Source organism: Melospiza georgiana, chromosome 1 (genome assembly GCF_028018845.1).
Source record: "Melospiza georgiana isolate bMelGeo1 chromosome 1, bMelGeo1.pri, whole genome shotgun sequence".
Classification (NCBI taxonomy): Eukaryota; Metazoa; Chordata; class Aves; order Passeriformes; family Passerellidae; genus Melospiza; species Melospiza georgiana.
Genome location: NC_080430.1, coordinates 60,381,908 through 60,406,894, shown reverse-complemented (window position 1 = coordinate 60,406,894; position 24,987 = coordinate 60,381,908). Strand labels below are relative to the sequence as shown.

The window sequence follows — 24,987 nt, the reverse complement described above, 5'->3', positions numbered from 1 at the left end:
TTTTCATTTGCATTAGAACTTCGTTGTGATAAATTTTGTTCTTCTTATTTCAGGCAAGATTTCTACTTTTATGTTCACAATCCCATCAGATCCTTACAGGCTTACAGAAGTCACTGAAAAGGGCAGATTGCAGCATTTCTGGAGCACTCAGTGCTCTTGATTTCCAGCCTTGAAAGACTCCAAAATATTACATTGAAAGCTTATAACTATATGTAACAAGAACCACATCCTATGATTTATGGAGTTATAAAATTTGGTATTTCTCTTTAGCCCTTCTGTGTTTAAGTTTTTTCAGCATGCCACTGTTTTCTCCATGTGTAATTGGTATCTACAGTGAAGAAAAACACTTGTGTCCATACTCTTGTGGCAGACACCCTTAAATGCAGTTTATGCATGACACTGTGTCTTAAATGCAGTTTATGCATGACAAATTCTATGTTTGAGTATGTATAAATACACCTAGAAATAAGTGGATGGTAAGATGCAAAATGCTTATGTAAAAGCTTGTCAAACTTCATAACTGTATGAACAGGCTCCTGTATCTTACTTTTGACTGTTTCATGGCTTGCCATAGCTATTTCACACTCATCTGTTTATGGAGTGGTGAAGGTGGGGTTTTTTAACATTTTTTTATGTATTTGATTTGAATTTTCTGCACTTATTTTATGCTGTGCTATTTTTTTTCTTCCTCTTGCTCAACACTTGTGGACTGATGGATTCTTTTATGGATTTTATTTTTTGTGTCAAAATACCCCTAACAAAATTGCAAATTTGATGTGGTAACCAATTTTTTTTCTCTTTATTGGAATCCAGTATATGTCTAGCTATAAGCAAGATATATGTGTGTGTAATGGTCTGTATATTGACTTAGTCACACACATACCAGTATATCAGCCCATTTTTTCCAACAGCCTTTCTCCTTTTATAAAGCATCTTGCTGTATTATGAAAAAATTATTTTGATTACTTTTATTTGTCACTTATGATTTATTTTTTAGGAATTGATAACCCAGTATTTTCAGCTGATGATGACCAAAGTATCTACATGAAGTTCTCACCATGGTTATCCAGTGAAGACACTGTGGTACCCTCACAAAGGGCCCGAGTGCAGATCCCGTATTCTCCAGACAACTTCAAACGGCTCACTCCACTCCGGCTCAGCAATAAATCAACAGATTCCTTCCTGCTAGCAGATGGCCCAGAGGACCGACCCAGATCTTTTCTCCCAGAATCAACACATATGTAATATTTTAAAAGATATTATCACCTTTATTTTTTAACCAGACTTCTTATCAATCCTGAGAAGTAAACTAATTCTTCTGTTTTTTCTTCTTTCAGAAAATGTCTTTCTTTCCTGATTTCTTTGTACAACTAAACATCTTTTATTTCCCTCTGACTTAATTAACAAAGCACTTCTCTATTTTCCTTCTGCAGAAGAGCTGTTCAATTATTTGCGGTCCAATGCCTTGCTACTTTTACAGCAGATAAGGGTCCTTCTCTTTGTTTTCACTTGAATATTTTAAATACTAAGAAAATACTATTCCAAGTACCAGAATATTTGGCATACATTTTCAAGTGGCTTCAGGTTTCCTGGTTAGTCAGTCCTAGATGATAAAATTTGTAACAGAATTCCCTAAAAGGAATAAAATTTTTTGACTCTGTTGCTAAGAAGCTTGAGTTAGCTGTGAACATTTTTCCAGATTATTTATCCAGTGTCCAGGAAGAAAAAATGCCCCACTGCTACAGTGCAACTATTCAGTGACACTACTGATGTACCATTAAGTTACATAAGAAAGGGGTTTAAAATTAATTGTATTTACTAAAATGCATCATATTCTCCTTGTGGGGATAATTACACAACAGAATTGTGGAGAAGCAAAATCTCATTTAGAGCTTTATCATTAAACTGTGAATTTACCTTAATCCATACCTTATTTTGAAACTAGAAAAAGGCTTAGCTTTTTGATGCATCGAATAACTTGTTGCTTCTAATGTGCTAGAGGCTTAAAATTAAATTGACTCTGGGTTTAAATTAATATCCCAGTTGCCCTTTAACTTCTGCCGTGTGGAAATTTTCCACATCATAAAATCAGCTTTCATTTTCATAACCAAGTCAGGTAGTGCTTCAAACGAGGTGGGTCAGGTCCACAGTTCAGATGTAATTGAATTGAACACAGGGCACTTCAGGGATTGCGCAATGAAACACAAAAGTCAGTGTCATCGTGAATACACTTTTGTGGAATCCATGGTCACAAATATGTGTCTTAGTGTCCTCTTAGTGTGCATCAACAAAAAAAGTGAGTTGAAAGTATTCTGTATCTGGTTGATGAAACTTTGTTCAGACAAACACCTCAGGCCAAGAGTGAACACTGCTAATTTTGACATAAGAAGAATTTCACACCTCTTAAGAAGAAGTAGAAAAGGTAGTTCCATTTTTCTTCTGTTCTGGTTTCTGTCCCTTCAGAAGATGTGCTAGTTCAAGGTTAATTAGAGGAATTAACTTTCTTTACTGGAGTGGCCTGTGGGTCTGTGTTTGGTTTCAGTACTGAGTTTCTTAATGATGCATCTTTGTTTATTTTTTAAAATGATGTTTTAAAATAAACACTGGATTAGTTAAAGGACTGTGAATTACAGTCCAATATCCTGATTAAAAGTGTGAACAATGAGCAGCATTCCAAAAGGAAAATTTCACCTTGACACTTATCCACATTGAAATTCTCTTCACTTTTTCTTCCCCACTGAGAACATAGTCACAGAATACTGACATATGACCTGCAGAACATTTTCTTGCAAGTCTTTGTTCTTTTCCTCCATTCAATTGCTTTATTTATAATTAACTTTATTATTAGGAAGTGGTGTGTGTAAGTTCATTTGTGGGTATCTTTGATACGTCAAAATCACTGGATTTTTGACTACTGTGTTTCTTAGTAAGTGTTTTGCAAAATTAGATTTCCCAAGCTAATAAGCATACACACTGAAACAGTCCTCTGAATTCTCCCAATAGTAGAATGATGCTAAAATTTCAATTAAAACGTTTTAAAAAACAATGGAAACTGGAAGCCAAGAGTAGAAATGTTAAGTTTCTCTACATAGCTAATGTATACAGAAAACTGATCATAGGTTCTGATCAATAAGAAATTGATTCCCTGGAGTAAAACCCTCTGCTACTTGATTGAAAGAGTACAATTTGTTTCAAAAACTTCTGAAATATTTCTTTGCTGAGAATCAGGACTGTTTCAAGATACACTTTAGTGACCAGATGATGGCTCCATCTCCTAACTATCTGAAACAGGCAGTTGTTCTTCTAAACACTGAACTAAGTTTTGCCTGACATTCAGCAAGGATAAGAAGTTTAATTAACTCACTTCAGATTGTCCAAGATAGAATTGGATACAGAGTAGAGTTTTTCAGGAAAAAAAAAAAAAAATCTTTAACCACCCACATTCATAAGACTTTCATAAAAATAGCCAAAAGCAAAGCCCAATAGCCAGCATACTCCAAAAGCAAAGCCCAATAGCCAGCATACTAACAGATAAACTGTCTACAAATAGAAAACAAATGTTTCTCTTTAATTATGCTTTCTAGGTGATATGGACCACGATGTTGAAATGACAGAATACTCCTCTTCAGATGATCAACTCAACCAAAATGGAAGTGTTTCAGTGAATCCCCTCCACTTCTTTCCCTCTTGTCTTCAAATGCCTTGGACACAAAACTATTCCTCATTGGAAAACAGAGGGAATATATCTCTTTCTGCTGTCTCTGAGTACATTGCTTCATGTGACCCAAATGTACCTGATCTCTTCTGGGAATCAGGTACAGATATGAAAAACAAAGACACAGTAAACTCAGGTTATTGTTCTGAAGTTAGCTTCAAATCAGAAAATTCTCAAGAAGAGAATACTCTGCTTATGTTTGAAGGGCTGGAAGACTCTTACATGAAGGAGCCCCAAGAGAAGATAATGTTGCTTGATATAGAAGGGAATTACAGGTCTGCTGCAGCCAGACGTGTACAAAGCCGACGTTCTTTCCACAGGCCAAAACCTCTGCATCACCCGAAGCTTCAGAAGCTGGCATCTCTTCCAGCATCTTGCCATGTCCCTCCACATTCCTTGGAACAGGAGGAAACACAGCTGTGAGCAAGAACTTAATTGAAAGAAGTTGAGAAAAGGCTTTTGTAAAAATAGAGAGCAAACCTATTGGTTCATGGGATCTGCTCTAGAATGGCTTCAGATGGAAAGGGAATGGGGTCCTGTGATGTCAGAAACACTTGAGCTTTTCTGCTGCACTTACATTTTTAAGTTCTTATTCATAATGAAAGGGCGCATATCGAGAGGGAATTATGACTTCTTGTTATTTTTTCACATAGACTGTTACAAATAATCTATTATTTCTGGAAGGCTTAACCAAGAATCTTTTCAAATGGTAAATCCTTGATGTTTTTTGACATGGAGATGGTTTATTATGCCATTATGCCATAGATACATTTAAAGGAATAGGCTGCATATGCTGCTTCAGTAATGGAATTAAGCATTTATACTATATGAAATTAAAGTAGAAGAAGCCAATGGTTAGTCTCTTCCATGCTAAGTTGACTCTGATTGAAATGGATCAGTGCCTTTTATAAGTGCAAGCTACAGAAAAATATTTTCCTGCTCTTGAATATTTTTGTCACTGTGTAACTGTAGAATATTGACTCTCATATAAAACCTTCCAGGGAGAGGAAAGTCCTGGAATCTTGACATTTAATCAAGTACTCCAGGAGGGCCATTTCCTTCATTCACCTTCACTCCCTCAACTTGGTAGTACTGGAAAGAAAGAACATCCAGAATTAGCTCAGAATTTTAATTTTCGTGTTCAGAAGCAAATAATTTAATATTCTTAATTAAGCTGCTCTATTTTAAATAGCCTCACTCAGACAGAAGTGTAAATATTTGTCATTTTTATTGCTGCTTTGGAAGACACCTTCCAAATACTGTTAGATTATCCTGTTAATTTATGTATCACTTTCAATAGCTGATCAGGATAGTGGTCTCTCAGATATGTTCTGCATTTTGCCACATGATTTAAGTGCCACAAAGACTCAGGATGTTGATGGTTCAAAGTATTGTACAGAGGCAGTTTGGCTACTGTGCATGTATATACCTACTTGTATTAGGAATGTCCTTTATTTTTGTAAGTGGTTTCCTGTCAAATGATAGTTATGGTTGCACTAGACACTTGCTGCATATGAATTAGATCTACATCATCTTGAAGACAGATGGAGACATCAGTGAAAGCCAATTCAGATGAAGACTATAAATGAAAGTGAAAACTCTGAGACGTCTCATACATGTATAATACTACATGTGTAGTCCTCTGGCCATTTTGCCTTGGATGCTTCCAGTCTTGAAATTTTGGCTTGAAATCTTCAGTGGTATAAATTGTAAATGCTCTATGACATTAATAGAAGGAGAGTACTTTGCCACTTCTGTGGTCTTAATGTGTTCCTACTTTCTATTTAATATCAGTGTAAACCATTTGTAAATGAGCTGTCACCTTCAGGGAGGTATCTGAATTGTTTAAGACTGGATCCTGGACAGTGGCTTTATGTGGTAAATTTTACTGTATCTATAGAAGTTAATGATTGTTTCACTCTACCTACCCAGATTTTGAATGGGTTTGAGATGATTCTGTGTCAGATATCAAAACTAAGATTTACCCAGACACCCAAGAAGAGTGGAGCAATGTGTGAAAACTCATGCCCACATCCTTTTTCTATCTTTGTCCTGTATCCAAAATCTGTATGTTAGGCTGCTGCAAATTGCAGAGATGTGATGGTAAATTCCATATACAAACCTAGACAGATACAAAACGTACGCCTCTAGATACCAGACTCGGAGAGAAGTGGTTCTTTTGGTATCAGCTGCCATAAGCAGCTGCCTATTTGGTTGTCGTTGTAGGCAATGATTCAAACCAGTGTCCCTAACTGAAAAGCTTCGTCACCCAGAGCTACTCTCATTAAATTTCAATAATATAAATACAGTTTTTGTGAAACTGAGTACATGTGAACATACTATTTTGATGAAGTAGAGCATATTAATACCATTCCAGATAGCATAATTGGAACAAGTATTTTAGTAATTGGCATAGATAAGTAACAGAACCGTGACTGATCCCAAATGTTAGTACAGGTAAAGTGCAATGTGCTGAAAATCTACCCCTCTCATAGCATAATGCTGAAGTACCAATACCAAAATTGGCAAGATGCTCATCAGGTGTTGGCTTTTAAATAAAACTTTCATTTCTTATTTGTGACAATTTCAAATTGGTGACAATGACACAGAAGTCATTGCTGAGCTGCAGAGAACCACACTGTGGACTGTTTTCTGCATGCGTGTTAGACCATTACCAATCTGCTTTTGTACACCTCAAAGGTGTACCTTGAAGGTAGGAACCTCAAAGAAACATTTGTAAGTTGACATCAGCAGATGGGAGTTTTCACCACATAACTGTTGCACAGACAAGAGTATGCAATTTTGGAAATCACATCATATGTTTTTATTGTTCTTGTAAGCTTTTAGGCTACAGAAAAGAGGATCCATAGGCATCACCATATTTACAAACATAGCAGTCTCTGTGAAAAGTCAGCAGGACCCTTTATGTTTTTGAGAGGGGTGTGGGCTGTAGTATTATAAAAGAGAGGAATATCACACCATTTCAAACAGCAGAAAGGGAAAAACACTATATACAAAGGGCTTACCTCTCTGTTTCAAGGACCTTAGGCATGTTCTGTATGTTGCATCACTACAGCTGAACAAATGATGGATAAAATGGGCCATTCTGATAGCGAAGAATCTTGCATATCTGGAATAGCTTGCATAATTCCTGAAGCTCCTCTGCCCCTGGAAGAGGTTTTCTAGTAGAACTGATTCTACAGCTAGGTTTTATTTGTCATAATTTCTCAGTTTGAAATGCGATGAAAAAACTTTCATGTCCCCAGTTTCCACATTTGAGAATGTACTCATAACTCATAATATACATAATAGCGGACTATAATTCCTTTTTTTTATCAAGGGCAATTGATAAATAGACATTCCCTCTCTCTACCAGGATAAATAGAAAAAAGCAAGTTATAACAGTTGATCATTTGTCTATTTTTTCTTTTTTTGCATTCTCTTTCATTGTACATTCACATTTTTTGTGGTATGTGTACATATGGGTGAAAGTGTTTGGTTACTTCTTCAGCACATTTTAATCAGTCAAGCACCACTGATTTCTATCACAGCAATATAAATTCAGAGCTGCTGAGGATACAGCCATAAGTATCAGCTATTTTTGCTCTGGTTTATTAGATTGGAATGATCAGTTGACAACTCATTCACTTCTGATGAGGCCAGTTCAGTTCTTACTTCCCTGAAAACTCTGTCCGTAAATTTTTTTGTGACATGCTCTGTAAGAAAAAGGAAAACTTGGCATTCCACAGTTGCTATTTATTTAATAAGTAACTATGGCCTACCTTCTTGCAAAAAACATGAAATGAAGAAATATTTTTTGTTCCTTCTACATATTTTGCTCCATGAATAAAGTTGTTTTTAACAATGTTTATTATGCTGCACTATGATCTAGCAATGATAAAAAAACCAAGAACTGTTGCCTGTGTTGAGGTGAATTCTGTCTCTCTGAGCTGTGAACCTAGTTATTGAAATATATGAAATTATGTTTAACAAATACATGGTCTAGTCAGAGATTTATGTTACAAAGATTGCAAAACAATCACGTGCCTTAAATTGTCACTCTTTGGAGTGCTGTTGTTTGTAGATATTTGTGTGTACTTTCCAAAAGGTGTCAACTTACTTCATATATTTTTAAACAAGTCAAGTTGTTCTGCTAATGTCTTTATAGAAATGTTTTCATAGTATATCATAATGAGAAGTTTGGCAATAAATTGTATCACTTTGGTGGAATCACACTGCTTTGGTGATTTAGAAAATAATTTATTTATTACACTTGGAAAAGACTTTGCATTCAAGGCTTCTGAGAAGTATGTATTTCTGCTCCCAAATCAAACTTTAAAAGGACAATGGAGTGCTGCTGATAATTCATGTCATTTATAAAAGACAAATCATTAAAAACAGCAACTGGTAGATTTCCCGAGGCTCATTCTGACAGCTGCAACACTTTTTGTATAGTTCTAGTCCACTGTAGTCAATGACAGAATTCCAATTGACTTTATAAGCCACTATTTTCATCCATAGAACAGAAAGGCATATATTTTGTCAAGTTATATATAGAGATGTAATCATAACAATGATTTATAATTTAAAATTTACGTAAACAACAAATGCCATCTCATTATTATTATGTACCTTGATTGGGGCAATTCAACATCATAGAAGCAAAGTTCTGACCAGTCTTCGAAAATTATTTCATCAGTTTCTGCAAAGTTTCAGGAAAGCTAAGTGGAAAACTGGCTCTAGGAGGTATTTATAGTTTATTTTAAATCGTGATCCTCCAAGCATTATCAACAAGGGAAGAGGCTTCTCAGACCCATCATTGAATACTGCAGTGCTTTCAGGAAGCACACGTGTGCAGGCAGAAAAGGGATCCTGGAAGGCAGTATAGCTGTACTCATGACTGAAAAAATGAAGGAAGTCTGAAGCAGAAGGATCACTTCAATGCTGCTAAGATGTGAGTAGCTAAGAATGGGGAGAAACCTTATGTGTGCTGAGTATGTGCCTGTGAATACTCATGATAGAAACAATGAAAACTGAAATGGGTAAAACTGACCTCAAAGGAAGATAACATAGAGAGGTGCACACACACCTATATCACCTGCCTGATAACCAATGCTTAATTCCTACCCACATATAAATCTTTTCAAAGAATAACTCTATAATGTGTAATTTTAACTGACATCTTAATACTAAAATTTCCTTCAGTGTAAAAGCAGTAGAAATGACAAATGGTGTAGTCACAAATAACCCTGGATCTACATCCCAAGGTGTGGGAAAAATAATTCACAGAAGTTTTAACAAGGACATAAAACTCACTTATCCAATGACTGCAGAAAGGTACCAAGAAACAATAAAAAGGATGCTTACACAACTTGTGTAAGCATTACTGTATAGAGTAGAGAGAGTTTCATCTAGGAAATAAAAATGGATTTTGATAAAACAGGACAGAATGCCGTGACCAACTGAAGGGTGTGACCAGATGAGCAGACCAGCAACCTGTTCACATGCAACCGGTCCTGTAAATACCATCTTCTCTCTATTTTCTTAGAGTTGTTCACCCTCAAAACACCTTAATTTCCTCCTCCCCCTGTCTCTGCTTCCTATTCAAAGCACTCTTATTCACAATGTCTTGCAGAATCCCAAGATGTATCCCATAGGCCGTAACTCTCCTTATTCTGTCAAGTGATACAGAGAGCCCATCCACTTGACTGACCTCAATGGCTTTCACCAGGCAGACAAGGAGGCTGGTTGTCCTCCTGTGACAGCCCTGGAAAAAGCCAGATTAGAGTGCTCCAGTTTCTCTTATTCAGTTGTAACATTTAGGAGACAATCACTGTCTCTCTGTGCTCCTCTGTGTGTGTGAGGATGAACTTTGTGTTTCATAATCTAACAGTTTTGTTGTAGTTTCTGGGGAAAAAAAGTTCTATTGCCACCTGCTCAGGTTTAGTGTGTTAAAAAAAGTATTTTTTGAGTTGATGGGATTATCAAGGTAAATAGTTTTACCTGCACCAAACTGGTTTTTTTTTTGTTTGCTAAAAATTGGTGAATTCTATCCATCACCTGACATGCATAAAGAATAACAGCATCTTTTCAAAAATGGCAATTATAATTTAGTCAATTAGCCTTTTTAGATAAGAGTCTCAGTAATACTATTTATAACATCACTCCAGCAAACTCCTACTTCTTTGACAAGTTTAAAAGACGGATCAAGCTGCCAGGTAATATACAACCCTAAATTTAATCCCCTGAGCACTGACTATATTTCTTAGGATAATGAAGCTGATCAGACATTCAGAATCATAGAGTCATTTAGGTTAGACAAGAACCTTAAGATCAGTGATTCCCACTGTTAATCTAACACTTTCAGCCCACTACTAAACCATGTCCCTAATCACATATCCAGGTCTTTTAAATACCTCCATGGATGGTGACTCAAACACTTCCCTGCACAGTCCCTGTCAATGCTTGTCAAACTTTTCAATGAAGAAATCTTTCCAGTTATTCAATCTAAACTTCCAATCTGCAGCCTCATGGGGCAACTTGTTTCCACTTGTCGTATCACTGAGGAATGAGGCCACAATGCTAAGCTAAAAATGTTTGAGACATCGGTATGTTGGAGAGCATCAAGTGTAGGACAACTGTAAAGTCTCATGACATAACACAGGTAGGTCTGCTGTAGAAATATATTTCACAGGACAAAAACTACACCCAAAAGTGTCAATGGAAGAAGATCTGTGTTAGATTCATCATTGGAGTGATTGCTGAACCACATGGGATAGGTAACATTTCTGGAGTAATGTAAAATAGATTTTTTTGGCTGCATTGGCATGTGAATGGTCTAACAATAGATGTAAGTGTGCTGAAGAAACAGCCTTTATCATACAAGAGTAAGCAAAATATTGAAAATATACATAAGGATTACCATATGGATACAAAACCAGACCTAATTTGGACAGAAGATAATAATTTTTTCCAGTGCTGCAAGTTTTTTTACTGCTTTTAATCCAATTTTTACATTGCATAATTCCTTCTTGTTTTGGAACAAATACAGCTTTTTAAGAAATTCTAATTGCTATACAAATCATTAGGGGACAACCTTGTGTTGTGAATGTTTAATTTCTTTTACAGGCTTGCACTGTAAAACATTTAGACTTTTTTTTAAGTGGCAATTTTGAAATTACCAGAAACTGGTTTTGCTCATGATTTTGCTTGATGTTAGAATGATGCTTAATTCTAACATGAAATAGTCAGGAGTTAGTTTAAGATAAACAGAGATAGTTTAACCTATCTTCCCAAGCAAGCACTGCCCTTCTAGACAACTCATTTTATAAGGTGGAAAAGGAAGAGGTGGTTGTCTTCCCCTCTTTTACCTTCCTCCATACCTTGAAACATATAATTAATATCTTCAAGAATTTCCAAATCATTTGGTGATTCCCACCTGAAAAGAAATCTGAATGAATTTGTCCAGCTGTGTTGGATTCGGATACACTCTGGACAGGCCTAGAAGAAAATAAAATCTATTATGAAGGAAGGTAATGGTACTTTTGGTATACATGCGGTAAATATATGAAGAAATAAGCAACTGAGTGTGACCAATAGGCTCTTTTTTCTAGATTTTACTAGGATTCCTAATACCTATAGCTGTTAGCAACACTACCAGTTTGCAGGAATGGAATAATGAGTTTGAATAGCCAGTGACCAGTAAATCAGATGTTGTGACAGTTTGTAGGAACCTTTGTACAGCAGGGTCAGAAAAAAAAGGAAAAAAGAAAGACTGGGACTGAACACCCAGAAGTACTTTGTGTAAATTATCAGCTTAAATACCTGCAATGAGACAATACAGGCTCTTGACTACATTTCTGCCATTCCTAATGAGGAAATAGTGGCACATTTCAAGCATTCACCTGACCCACCTGAGCTCTGTGTCCACTTCATGTTACATTCATATTCAAACATCCTTGAATAGGTAAATAAGAAGCAGTTATGCATTAAGAAACTACCTACATCTAGATTATGTAAAGAGATGAATACTTAGACTTTTCTGCAAATAATGAACCTAGTTCCACACCCTCGTTGTCAGTATTTTCTTTTGCTTTATTGGACTTTTTATTTAGGCTCACTTTTAATGATGATAAACATGTATTGAGCAATAGGGAGGCCTAGACAGTGAGATCCCTTGACAAGGGAGCATTGCAGAAGTACAGAGTACAGCATGTGACAGGTGTTAGCAATCTATGGACAGACAGCTTCAGAGAAACACTTTTTGAGTAGCTTTGCGAGTTTATGTTTCAATTTGCCTTGCAAACAGTTAGAATTTTATTACAGGAGACCATATGAAAAAAATATTAGATTAGATGACAAAATCAGATTAGATTTGACTAGATTATATTACAGGATCACTAGGTTGGAAGAGACCTTCAAGATCATCGAGTCCAACACATGCCCTAACACCTCAACTAAACCATGGCACTGAGTACCATATCCAATCTTTTTTAAAACACATCTGGGGATGATGACTCCACCACTTCCGTGAGCAGACGATTTGAGAACTTTATCACTCTTTCCGATCCACTCAAGAACGGATCATCTTGAGTGTGATCACATGGCACATACAGGACCTGTATGACCAAGGGCTCAGGCCCAGCCAGCATGGATTTAGGAGGAGCAGGTCCTTTCTAACCAACCTGATCTCCTTTTATGACCAGGTGACCCACCTGGTGGATGAGGGAAAGGCTGTGGATGTTGTCTGCCTGAACATCAGCAAAGCCTTTGATACTGTCTCCCATAGCATACTCCTGGAAATGCTGTCCAGCCCATTGTTTAGACAGGTGCAGTCTTTGCTGGGTCAAGAACTGGCTGGATGGCTGGGCCAAGAGAAATGTGGTTATTGGTGCTACATCCAGTTGGTGGGGGGTCACTAGTGGGGTTCTCTGAAGCTCAGTATTGGGCCAGTCATTTTTAATATCTTTATTGATGACCTGGATGAGGGGATCAAGTGCACTGTCAGTAAGTTCCCAAATTACATCAAGTTGGGTGGGAGTGTTTATCAGCTGAAGGGTAGGAAGGCTCTACAGAGGGATTTGGATGGGCTGGATTGATGGACTGAGGCCAATTTCATGAGGTTCAACCAGACCAAATGCTTGATCACAACAACTCCATGCAGCTTCATGGGCTAGGTGAAGAGTGACTGGAAAGCTGCTGAGCGGAAAATGGCTTGGGGGTGCTGGTTGGCAGTAGGCTAAATATGAGCCAGTGTGTGGTCAGCAGGACCAGGATAGGGATAATCCTCCTGTACTCAGAACTGGTGAGGTTGCCCCACAAATCCTATGTGCAGTTTTGGACCCCTCACTCCATGAAAGTGATTGAGGTGCTGGAGCATGTCCAGAGAAGAGCAGTGGAGCTGGTGAAGGGTATGGAGGGTAAGTCAAATAAGGAGCATCTTATGGAGCTTGGGTTGTTTAGTCTGGAGAAAGGGAAGCTCAGGGGTACCTCACTGCTCTCTACAACTGCCTGAAAGGAAGTTGTATCCAGATGGGGGTCATTCTTTCCTCCCAGTCAGCCAGCAACAGGACAGGAGACTTCAAACGGTACCATTGGAGGTTCAGATTGGACATCAAGAGGAAGTTATTCCTCGAAAGAGTTGTCAAATATTGGAATGGACTGCCCAGGGAGGTGGTGGAGTTACCATCCCTGGAGGTGTTCAAGAAACAATTGGACCATGGCACTTAGTCCTATGGTCCTTTCCACCCCAAATCATTCTGTGACTCTGTGACTCATTGCTCTCACTTGAATTCAAAGAACATTAGGAGATGCCATAAATGTGCAATATTACAAACAAACTTTAAACTTTCTGGATTAAGTATTATGTTACTTGGATTTACTTAAGATTAATTTCCCAGTATGATGAAGCAGTAAAGTAATTGGAAATAGGTGTTAAATATCACGTGTATGTCAAATGAGAGGAAAAATAATGGGTATGTTAATACATAAATTATATTATGAAAGTTGTGTGGAAGTATTTGAAGTGTGTATTGTTTGTCATGGAGAACAAAGCTGTATACAGGTGTTACCTTTAAAAGACGAAAACTTTTTAAACTTGACATGTCATTTGATGTCTTTTGCTGACAGTGTAAGTGGGAATATAGCTTTTTTAGTAAGTTGATGGTGAGACTTAGTGGCTATAAGCATATATTTACAGCCTAAGCCTAGACCATATGCTTTCACACAAAATAAAAGACATGGATGATGAACTACTTTAAAACTTTCCGAGTCTTTTTCCTTGCAAATGTTTTCAGCATTTGTCTTTGGTCTTGCCACCAGCTCTGAGTCTGGGAATCTTGTGAGCCTGCACAACCCATCTTTTCATTCTCTCTTTGATCCTTGGAACATGAAATGGAACAAGTTTTTCTGGCCAAGTAAGTTCAAGGTAATCGGCCAGTGTATCAAATTATTCAATATCTGTCCTGCTGCCTAGATGAGAAGACAGTTCATTCTACAGGTTCCCAAAAAAAACCCCAGAGACAGCAAAATATTGCAATCAGGGAAGAGCTGTGATTCTTGTTGTTCTTTGCTTGGTCCTATTGACATTTCCAGGAAAAACTCTTTCAGTCCTTCACCTGTCCTCTGTTGCTCAGTCTCACTGATTTAGTATTCTTTTGCCTCTAATTCATGCATGATCCAAAAACATCCCAGAATATCGAAGTGCACATTGTCATGTAAGCTCAAAGCAGGAGAGAAGACAGTGGTCAAAGTAATACATTATTGAGACTGTTTGAAGACTTACAGGCTGCTATGCTCATCTTCCCTTTTTTACAGAAGACTGATCTCTGAAACGTACCATGAATATGAGGATAAGACTGTGAAGCATCAGTAAATATAGCTGCTCTGTTGCCTGGGACCAAAAGCAGCACTCCAGACTTTCTAGTAAGTTGGAAATGGAGCACTGTGCACTGCTTGGAGAAATTACTATGGCCACTGAATATGAAAAAGCGTTTCTTCCCGAGTTTGAAAACCACACCCACTCAAATATTCCTGTGCCAGCTAAAATACACAGCTGTAGATCAGGAAAGATGAGCTCTCTCTCTGTCAGTACTCTTACTGTAAGGGAGCCACATCCTGTTGTGCAGGTAAGCCAAATCAACCAAGTTAAATAAATATTAGAGGAAAAGATTAGTTAACTAATACAGAGATGTAACTGAGGGATGAGTGGTTATTGAAAAAAAAGACATGAAGTGAAGTGCTGCAGATCTAGTTTTTGGCTCTAGTTAGTGCATATGAGACTATTGTTGGAATGAAAATGTTCAGAAATGTGACATCTTTGGGAGACCTGACTACATATCTTATTTTTTCCCAGCTTCTAGGCTTTTTCAGAGCTATGGTTAGCCAGCATAAACAGTAGGAGCAAGGGTTCATTAGGAGTTAAGGTTCTGTCTAGCTATTCAGTTTTCATTGTTTCTTTCTATGGATGGACACAGTATGAAGTGCCATTATTTCTTTGGTATTTTAGATTAATGGGAAAGTGTTTTCCTTGTTCACTGTTATCTTTGCCAAGATTTCCACAAAGGATACAGACATTCTTTGGCCTGGTTTTCGACAGGTGCTGCTTCTATCATGTATTTTAGATAATCCGTCTCTTGGCTGCAGAAACATAGTAGGATTCCTCAGCTACAGTGGGAGTTGTATGTTGTCTGTGCAATCTGAAGTATTTACTGCCTTACTCTGAGATACTGATTTTAGAACTGAAGAGCTGCAGGCAGATTTCAGTCTCTTCCTTCTCTGTGAAAACTGGGTAAACTTTGTCTCCCTGCATTGAGAGATCAAAAAGAGATTTCTCTTGATGGTGGAATATAACATTTTATTTTCCAGAATATTCTCCTCATCCTTACTCAGTAGCTTATTTTGATTTACAAATGCCTTGTTGTCATCACAGCCTGCTTGGAGTGGCCAGCATTATATTCGATTATGCTACACGTAGCTGTCACCCTCTAGTGTTACTATCTATTGCAACAGGGACATCAAGATTGGTACAGTATCTAGAAACTATTGAGTTAGCCTGGTAAGAAAGGAGGATGTTGGTGCACTTGGAGAAGGATAGATTTTTAAAGGGCACAAAGACTTCTGCATGTTTCTTCTGGAAGGCTGTTGCATCAGTGATGAGTGACATTGTGAAAACAACCAGTAAAATTCCCAGTAGATGGTTAAGCCAAATGAAGAGGCAGTACATGGAAACAAAAAAAACCCAAAAAACAACAAAGCCTCAGGTCGGCAGTTAAGTCTCCTAAGCAGTAAACTCCATGCTCCCGACTTCCCACTGGTTAATGTGAGGTAGGATCAATGCCAGAGCAACAGACTTTCAGAGACTCTTCACTGATTTATACAATCACTATGTGAGGAGACTTATATCAGTTTAGAATGCTGACAGAATCAGAAATGCTCGAAATAAACTAGTAATTGTTGTTGAGATGAATAGCATGAATTAATTGGAGCCTTATTGTTAATATACAAAGTGAAATTAATATACAAGGTGAAATTTACACTTTTTTTCCTTTTTTAAGGAAGAAAGAGCATTTACTCCTGATCTGAAATGAAATTTGTCTGTTCTTGTGCCATTGCATAAGCATAGAACATAGTCTAATGCATAAATTAGCTCTAAAGCAACTAGTAGGAATAGGTAAATATGTAACTATATGACAGAATCACAGAATGACTGACTGGGTAAGGTTAAAAGGGGGCTCTGGAAGTCATCTAGTCTAACCTCCCTGCTCAAGCAGGTTCCCCTCAAGCACATTACTCAGGACAGTGTCCAGATGGTTATATAATTGATAAGTGACAAGAGAAATAAGATCTTGCAGATATCCATGAAATTATTAGTTTACAATCTTTATTTAAAATTTTGCATTTTATTAAAACACTTATTTTTGAAATCCAGGAGTGGCTTTCTAAAAGAGGGTTATGAACACTGGGTACAGCAAATATTCGGTATAGCTTTTCATATAAGAGTATGGAGTGTATGATATTGAAAAAACCCAAACATGATATACTCAGAGAAGAATTGCTGCACGTTTTGTTGAAAAAATTTTAACATCCTTTGTATTTCTAATTGCACTATATGGCATCCCTTTGTTATTAAACGCATGTAGGACTGGGTGTAAGTGTTGGTTATTTGTATCTGTTATTTCAAGAAAAGTAAAGTACTTATTAAGGTGTCAGTAACAGCGGTGTTTACAGCAAGCCAGTATTAAAAATAGTAGTAACAGTGATAAGTAAGATGCATCTTAAGAGACATCTTTTGTTCTTAATATGACTTTTTTCCATGATGTTAACTAGTATTTAAATTCAGCTAAAGCTGCATGAAGAGATTGCAGTTATTATTTTTTAATTTGTAATAGGAGGTATTCTAAGGTACTTTGAAATAATAAGTAGTAATTATGTTTTACAATGAATTAATTTATGTAAAACTTAAATTTACTTCCATAAATGGGCATTAATTCTAGTAGGAATTTTTTTAGCATCATGGAATTTACCTGAAATTTATGGGCTGAGGTGGTGTCCTGAACAGACCAAGAGGTTTTGGGTGAATTAAGCTACTTTCTTGATTTTATTCTGAGTGACAGTTAAACAGGGGAAATTCTTTCTTCTTAACAAATGAGAGTGTGATATTCATAGTAATGAATGTACTATACATAGTAATGAATGTGGTTCTGAGGAGGTACTTTTGAATTTGGCAATTTGAATAAAGTAATATATTTTGTAGTTACTGGCTTGTTTGCAGTGACATTCATTAAAAAAACAGGAATTGATGCCTCCTGATGCAGTTTACTCTCTGACAAAGTCCACATCAGATAAATTCTGTTGATCTTTCCTTCCCATTTAAAGGTGATACCATGGAATTTGTAACCAAATTGTATAATCAAGTTGATGAGGAAGTCCATGGACTGTTGCTGTTGTCCAATAAAGCCTTTGGTAGCTGGGGAGTCTTGGAGAAGCATGAAAATTGGAGGAAGATTATGACCAGATCATCATTACTTTTAAGGAATTTATTAAAGAAACAACAGGTTTAAATATCTTTTTTTCTGTTTAAATAGCTGAATTTATCTGATGTTACATATAGTGCTGCTCAGAGACAATTATGTGTGCAGTGCTATGACTATGAACATGAGCAATTTAGGAGCAAATTATTGTCATCAGGTCAATGTGTTCCGCTGGCCTGATTCAGTTGTAATATAAGGAGACAGAAATTCTTAAAAGAGAAATATATTAGGTAATATATAACTTACTTAACAAACTATCTCATTTCTGTGCCCTATGTCTGTGAATAGTCTGTGTTAGATTTGCTGAATGGGGAGACAGATTTTTTTGCATTTTTATGCAGATAAAACTGTAGTTTGTAAATGAGCGAGAGAAATATCTTGACTCTTTAGATCAAGGAGGACTTTCATTGGAGGAAGTGAGAAAGCTGCAAGGAGATTTCCAGGTTTTGATTGACAAGGCAAAGTGATGATCTCTTTCCTTCTACACCCACCCAAATCCAAACTAAAAAACTCAGCGCAATAGAACACTATTTTAAAAACTAGATGCACAAAAATATGATTTGGATTTTTTTTCTCTTTCTCCCCTAACATCAATATTACAAGAAAGGAGTGCAACGAGTGCCAGACAATCATTTGTTAAATATGGAATAAAAAGATCAAGTCTTTAACAAATACCTGATTAATATCTGAGTAACATAAATATTTTCACAGAGAGGAGGAAGGCTGAGCTGAAAAAATCTGTCAATTCATATGAGCGACTGTGTGGTATTATTTAATTGCGCTTTTTTTTTTCTTTGTAATAAGTTTAATTGCATTTTTTGTAGTGAAAACCGTTATTTTACTTAATTCTCATGTAAAATAGTTGCTATGATGTTCATGTTATACTCTGTAAAACCTATGATTTTTTTCAATCATTAGCATTACTTTTCCTGTGTAACTATGCCTTTCATAATAAAATAACTTCCTTAGCTCCTTGTAGATGAAGCCGATGTAAAATCTCATCCACACAGATCACATTCTAGACCACAAATGTCATGGACTTTTCAAATTCTTCATGATAGCTTGGCAAATCAGAAATTTTCTGTAGAAAGTAGCAGAAATCTGAGCTTTACAATTATCACTCTTAGGAAAGTGATAAACAACATTACTTATTTACTTGCCTATGTAAGCCTAATTTGGTCTCAGGGCTATTACCCTCATTCTCAGAGTTGTATTATGTCATAGCTTATTGCAGTATGTGTTCCCTGATGTGTTGTTTATCACCTTTGTGCCTGAGCTGAAGCGATAATTTTGTTGTACTTTGTATTAATGGCTTCTGAGGAAATAGAACCGCTGGTCGTGAGCCTAATTCTGTCGGCCTGCTTGGCACTGCAATTCCTCTGAACCTCGGGAGCCATCTGGTGGGAACTATTAACAATAACACCTATAGTATCCCACATCTTCCGCTTCTCTAGGCTAATTACAGTGGCATTTGGGAATTTTGAAAAATTTGAATACTCTTGGGATGTTGAAACCAGCATGGTCCTATTGCTAGGAGATGAATGTGATTCTCTTGTTTAGAGGTGGGGTTTTAGTTTTATCTTTTGTTTTGGTTTGGTTTTAATTGCCCTTTTTTTTTTTTCCTTTTTACTTTATTTCAATTAATAAACTGTTCTTATCTCAACCCATGTGTTTTGCAATTCTCTTTTACATCCCGCTGGGGAGTGGGAAGTGAGTGAGCAGCCACATGGGAGTTAGTTGCCATATCGATTTAAACCACAACACAAGGTTAGACAGACTGGTAAATCTGGATAGTTTTTCATATAGAAATACCTGGATAAAGATGTAAGGGCTCCTAGACAGGTAAATACTGAAAGTCTAGACTCCAGGTCAGGTCTCTCCAGAGAAGAGAGAGAGAATCTTCTCCTTTGCCCTGCTGGCTTCACTGCTTTTGATAGAACCTGGGATAATGGTTGGCTTTTTGGGCTGTGAGTGCACCTTGCTGGGTCATCTCCCCCAGCACTCCAAGTTCTTCCCTTCAAGGCTGCTCTCAATCCTCTCATACCCTTGTTGATACAGGGAGTTGCCGCAGCCCAGGTGCAGCACTTCACATTTGGTCTTGTTGAACCTCATGAGGTTCCCACAAGGCCACTTCTAAGCTTTTACAGGTCCTGGATTGCATCTCATCCCTTGCACATGTCAACTGTAACACTCAGCTTGATGTCATCTGCAAATTTTCTGAGGGTGGACTGGTTGCCACGATGTCATTGATTGAGACAGTCCTGTTGCCGCCGCTACAAGGGCTAGGAGCGTGGTGTCCCAGGTCGAGCACGGCTCGGTGGCAGCACCCCTACCACACGGACCAAAGCATATGCAGACACCAATGTGGTGGATGGAGAAATGGCGTTTATTAACGGCTAACCGGGATAATTTATAACAGGGGGTAACAGTAGAGTAATGGCAAAAGGGGGGGGGTTTTGCCTGAGCATGACATTGCATTATCTTCATGACATCTCATGATATCTTCAGCCCACATTTCCCCCCCCTTTTACGACCAGCTAAAACATAGGAAATGCTAAGGTTTAAACTGACAAGTGGGAAACATGTGTAACCGGTAAAGTGCACTGAACTTCAACAATGTAACAAACTTGTAACAAATGAAAAGTTAAACAATGTAACACAACTGTAACAAAACTTGTGACTGTAAACGTTTAACAAACCTAAAGCTAATTATCTCTAACTGGTTTTCCTAAAAAACAACACGAACTTGTTTAAAATGTAAGGGCAATCAGTCATGGAGGGCTGAACCATGACTTTTAGGTATCTTTGCAGGACCTCCTCAGTTTTTTTGTTGACACCACATTACTGACCTATTCTCCCAGAGTCTACGGCCTGTTTGATCTTAAAAACTAGAGAGATTTGGAGTGCTCATGTCCGGACTCATGCTCTCTCCAAAACGCCCTTTGAACCTTTGGCACCGGAAAAGCTCTGGGTTGATTGGTATTCCATTCAAGTAGAGCCAGAACTTGGCCAGAGTTAAAACTCTACTTGACGGATACCACTTAGAACAAGATGCTGAGCTTTTTTCCACCCAGTCTTTCTCTGCGCCGGCCTCTCACTGAGTTTTTCCACGACCCCGGTGTGGTCTGCCATCGGGCTGCTTGATGTTTCACCACAGCCTTCTGGGAGTGGGGTGTACGGGCCACAGGGGTGTCTGAGGATCCAGTCCTGCAAGACAAACTTTACAGATTTTGTTAGTCTTTGCCCTGAAGGTCTGGTTTTATTGACTTAAGTGGGCACCGTTTAATTTTACTGCCTTTCTTTACTGCTGCGTACCCTCGCCCCATGAGTACCAGCCTCCAACCTGTCTCCCACTGTCCTAGCTCATTCTTGATCATTACTTACGGGCCTTCCTCTAGCACCTGGGTGGCCCAGTGCCTCTGGGCAGGACTTTTGCCTTCATCTCCCCTTGGGAACTGATTTAAAGCTAGCAGGATGGTTGCTAGAATTCGTGCTTGATCTTTCAGCGGGATGGAATTGATGAAGCCTTCTGTTTTTGCTAGCACCTCCAGTTTACTTTTTAGGGTCTGGTTAGCTTGCTTGACGATGGCCTGTCCAGTGCTGTTATATGGGATGCCATGAACTGAAGTTATTCCCCACCTTGCTGCGAACGCCTTTACCGATTTCGAGATGAAGCTCGGACCATTATCTCTTTTAATTTGCCTTGGGATGCCCAGCCATGCCATGGCTGTTAACCAGTGTTGGACACTATCACTCTGGAATCAGTTCTTTGGTGTTTTGTGGCCACGATTATCCCGCTGTAAGTATCCACTGTCACTGCAAGCCATGCCTGGGGCCTCAACAGTTGGCATAATGTAAAATCCATTTGCCGTATGTCGGCAGCCTTGAGGCCCCTGGGATTGACTCCACTGGACCACAATGGTGACTTCTGGCAGTAGGGACATGAGGCGATGACATGCCTTGCATCAGTGACAGAGATCCCGCATTTCCTTGTGAGTACTTTGGCCCTGACATGCAGGGATTCATGCAGCTGGCGGGCTTCTCTTAGGGTCCACAGCCCTTTTGCAGTGGTGTCTGCTTTGTTGTTGCCAACCTGAAAGAATCCCTTGACCGGACTGTGGCTATTGATGTGGATGACAGAAATGGTGTCCCTTTGTGAATAGAGTGCTTCTTCCAGCATTGCCGCCACCGTGGACACTGCCACGCCGGGTCCGGCCATGGCTAGACAGAGTCTGGTCATGAATATGGAGTCGGTCACGATGTTGAGATGTTCCTCCAGAAACAGTCCATATGCCAGTGCCACAGCGGTTGGCTTGAGTTGTTGGACCGGCAGCACAGGATCCGTTGTTTTAATACACCGCCACTGCTCTCTTGCCTGCCATATTACCGCTGCCATGAGGTTAATGAGGACACATCGGTAAAGACCATGGGTACTTCTCGTGGTCAGTCAATCACTTTAGGTGGCAGGTCGATGTAAATGACCGCAAGCCCCTGTGTCCATGGGGGTTTCGCTGCGTACCCCCATCTCCTCTGAACCCAGTGAGGGCCATGGCCAAGTATTCTGATATTATTGGTGACTGTGCAGGAAGCTGTTTGTGGAAGGGTAGGTATACTCTGGTGGGTCCAGTGGCCAAATGTCTCAGAGCGAGCTTTCTGCCTTTCATGATGAGGCTACCAAGTTATTCAACTCCTGGGGAAAAGACACGTGATGGTTTTCCCAGGACCACCCATTGTATTGGCTGGGCTTTATCAGGGGGTCCCTGGGCTAGCGCACCTACTCCCCTTGGAGTCCCACCTGGTGAGCGTGCTCGTTGACATCTGATGTTCGATGAAGTCGAGCGAGCTCACTGCCTCTGGCATCAGTACAATGTTTCCCCTTTTCCAGTCACTTGGGACTTCACCTGACTGGCATGAATTTACAAGTGTCATGGAGAGTAGCTTGTCAATTGCATCAGCCAATTCCCTCAGGAGTCTGGCATTCATCTCGTCAGGTTCCATGGACTTCTGAACATTCAGGTTCCTTAGGTGGTCAAAAGCCCAATCTTTACAGCGGGAGGAGCTTTGCTTCCCTAGTCCCTGCCTTGAGAGGTGTGGGAAGAGAGATTTGTCAGTGGGGACTGAGACAGCACAATTGGACTTCAGCCTTCTCCTAGTTTGTTATTATCAGTTTCCCAGCTGTGTTTCTTTCTTTGACCTCCCTTTTTTGGCTGAAATACCTATAGAAACTTTTCTTACTGTCCTTTCCCTTGCCAGATTCAGCTCCAGCCAAGCCTTGGCCTTTCTGACCCCATCCCTACACAACCAGGCAGCATTCCTATTGCTGTATTTTAATAAAATCTGGGACAATAGTAGAATATTTTATCTTGGAACTTTTGGACCACTAGTTCAAATATACCAGGTAGACAGATAAAGAGGTCCAAATGTACTAGGTTGGGAAATAAAGAGGTCCAGATGTACTGGGTAAATAGATAAAAACTTAATGACTAGCTTATTCCATTTTGAAAGGCAATAAAACTAAACTGACAAAAGTTTCAATCCATTTTCTTGTCATACAGGGATCAGTTATATGTAGCAATAGAGCATTTATTAATATTATATTATTAATAGAATAGATATTGTGTTATATATATTATATTATTAATATATGTTATTGATATTTTCGGCATTTATTAGGTTGCACAAAGTAATGTAATACCTACATCATTGTCATCTGATACACATGGAGTTGAAAAACAAAGGAAAATACCTAATACCTTGTCAGGTTCTATGTATTTCACCTTGCATGTTTTTTACCACTCATCTATTTGAAGGCAAAATTAACACAAACCAAAAGTCTGCAAAAATAAAAAGCTTCCTCAGAATGACACAATCTAATAAAGATGTTCCTTCCTGTAATATAAAATGTATTTGGGATTTTTCTTTTGCTTTCAATAAAATATTCAAATATTCCATCAAGAATTTATTTGAAAAGAAAAAAGAGACTGAAACTTTGAACCATGGTGTGAATTTTTCACAGCAAAACAGATGTGGAATTACCTGGAAAAGCAGGATCAGCACAGCTCGAAGGAAATCTCCATCCCACTAGCTGCCTAGCAAAACACATGAGAGGTAAGAGAGGTGTCCATCATTGCGTCCTCTGGGAGGAAGTGCCAGATTGAAAGAAACATCATCTCTGCTCTTGTGATAGGTAGGTGGCAGAGGTTTTTCTCCTAGCCTGGATAGATTTTGAATGTGTTCCCATTCAGTATCACAATTTCTTAAATAACAGGAAAGAAAAGACTGTCAGTTGCTCAAAGCAAGAGCACTAAGATGCTTGCCTGAGAAGTTATAAGAGAGTTTTAAGAGTACTGTGTTTTGTTCAACTTGTCTTGCAATCAACGTTCAGTATCCTACCACAAACAAGTATCCTGGTCACCAAGACTCTGAGCTCTTGCAGAGCTGAGACATAAACTTTAAAGATTTAGGGATTTTAGAGGAGCTGAAGTTTTAGTTAGAAATAAGCTTTATTGGAGTTAATCAAAATAAATGGGTAGGCCTTGATGAGGTTAAGAGTTAGTAGTTAACTAATAATTGATTGCTTTCAACATAATGTTTGGTTAGCTGGGTTTATAATGAAGAATATAGAAACTGATAAATAGCTTTTAGGAACATAAGACAATTGTAGGCCTCCTCTGTTCTGAAACCAATTAAAAACAGGAATGGGAGTTCTACCAAGGGTTCATTTGTCATATTTGCATTGAAAAGGTAGAAAGGTCAGAACGAGGAAGACTTCATTTACTTCCTCATTTTGGGACCCCTCCCCATGAAAGGGACCACTGACCCATTTCAAGGAGCAAACTACAGATGCTTAATAGCTTTTGAACTAATTACCATACAAAGCAGGAAATGGGATGTACCGAAGTTATGAATATGCATTTGTATTTTGGGTATTCAATACTTGTATAGATAAAAAGACTCTGTAATCACCTGTAAATTTCAGTGTGTATTTGGGAGCTATCCCAGACGCTGCCCAGAATCGCAATAAACATACACTTTCTAACTTTAAACTGTTAGAGCCTCTATGTCCGTCACAGTTGGATATCAGTACTAGATCAATATGCATATTTTTAATAAATCAGAGTCTTTTGCTTTTTCCACTGCAGCAACAGCACCAGCTATTCCTTGCTGACAGGAAGGACAAAAGGGAGGGGCATTGTTGTAGTTCAAAGACTGTAGTGCCTCAGTTTTTCCTTATGGCTGTAG

General features: G+C 38.4%; 1 protein-coding gene across 2 annotated transcripts in view; it reads left to right on the top strand.

Moving 5' to 3' along the window:
* Positions 1 to 1,245, top strand: part of SLC9A3 (solute carrier family 9 member A3) — a 49,506-nt gene extending 48,261 nt beyond the window's left edge. For both annotated transcript variants that reach the window (XM_058029062.1, XM_058029073.1), the window contains exon 16: positions 998 to 1,245. In XM_058029062.1, coding sequence (XP_057885045.1) covers positions 998 to 1,245 — 248 coding nt within the window. The remainder of the gene's footprint in view (positions 1 to 997) is intronic.
* Positions 1,246 to 24,987: the final 23,742 nt, after the last annotated feature.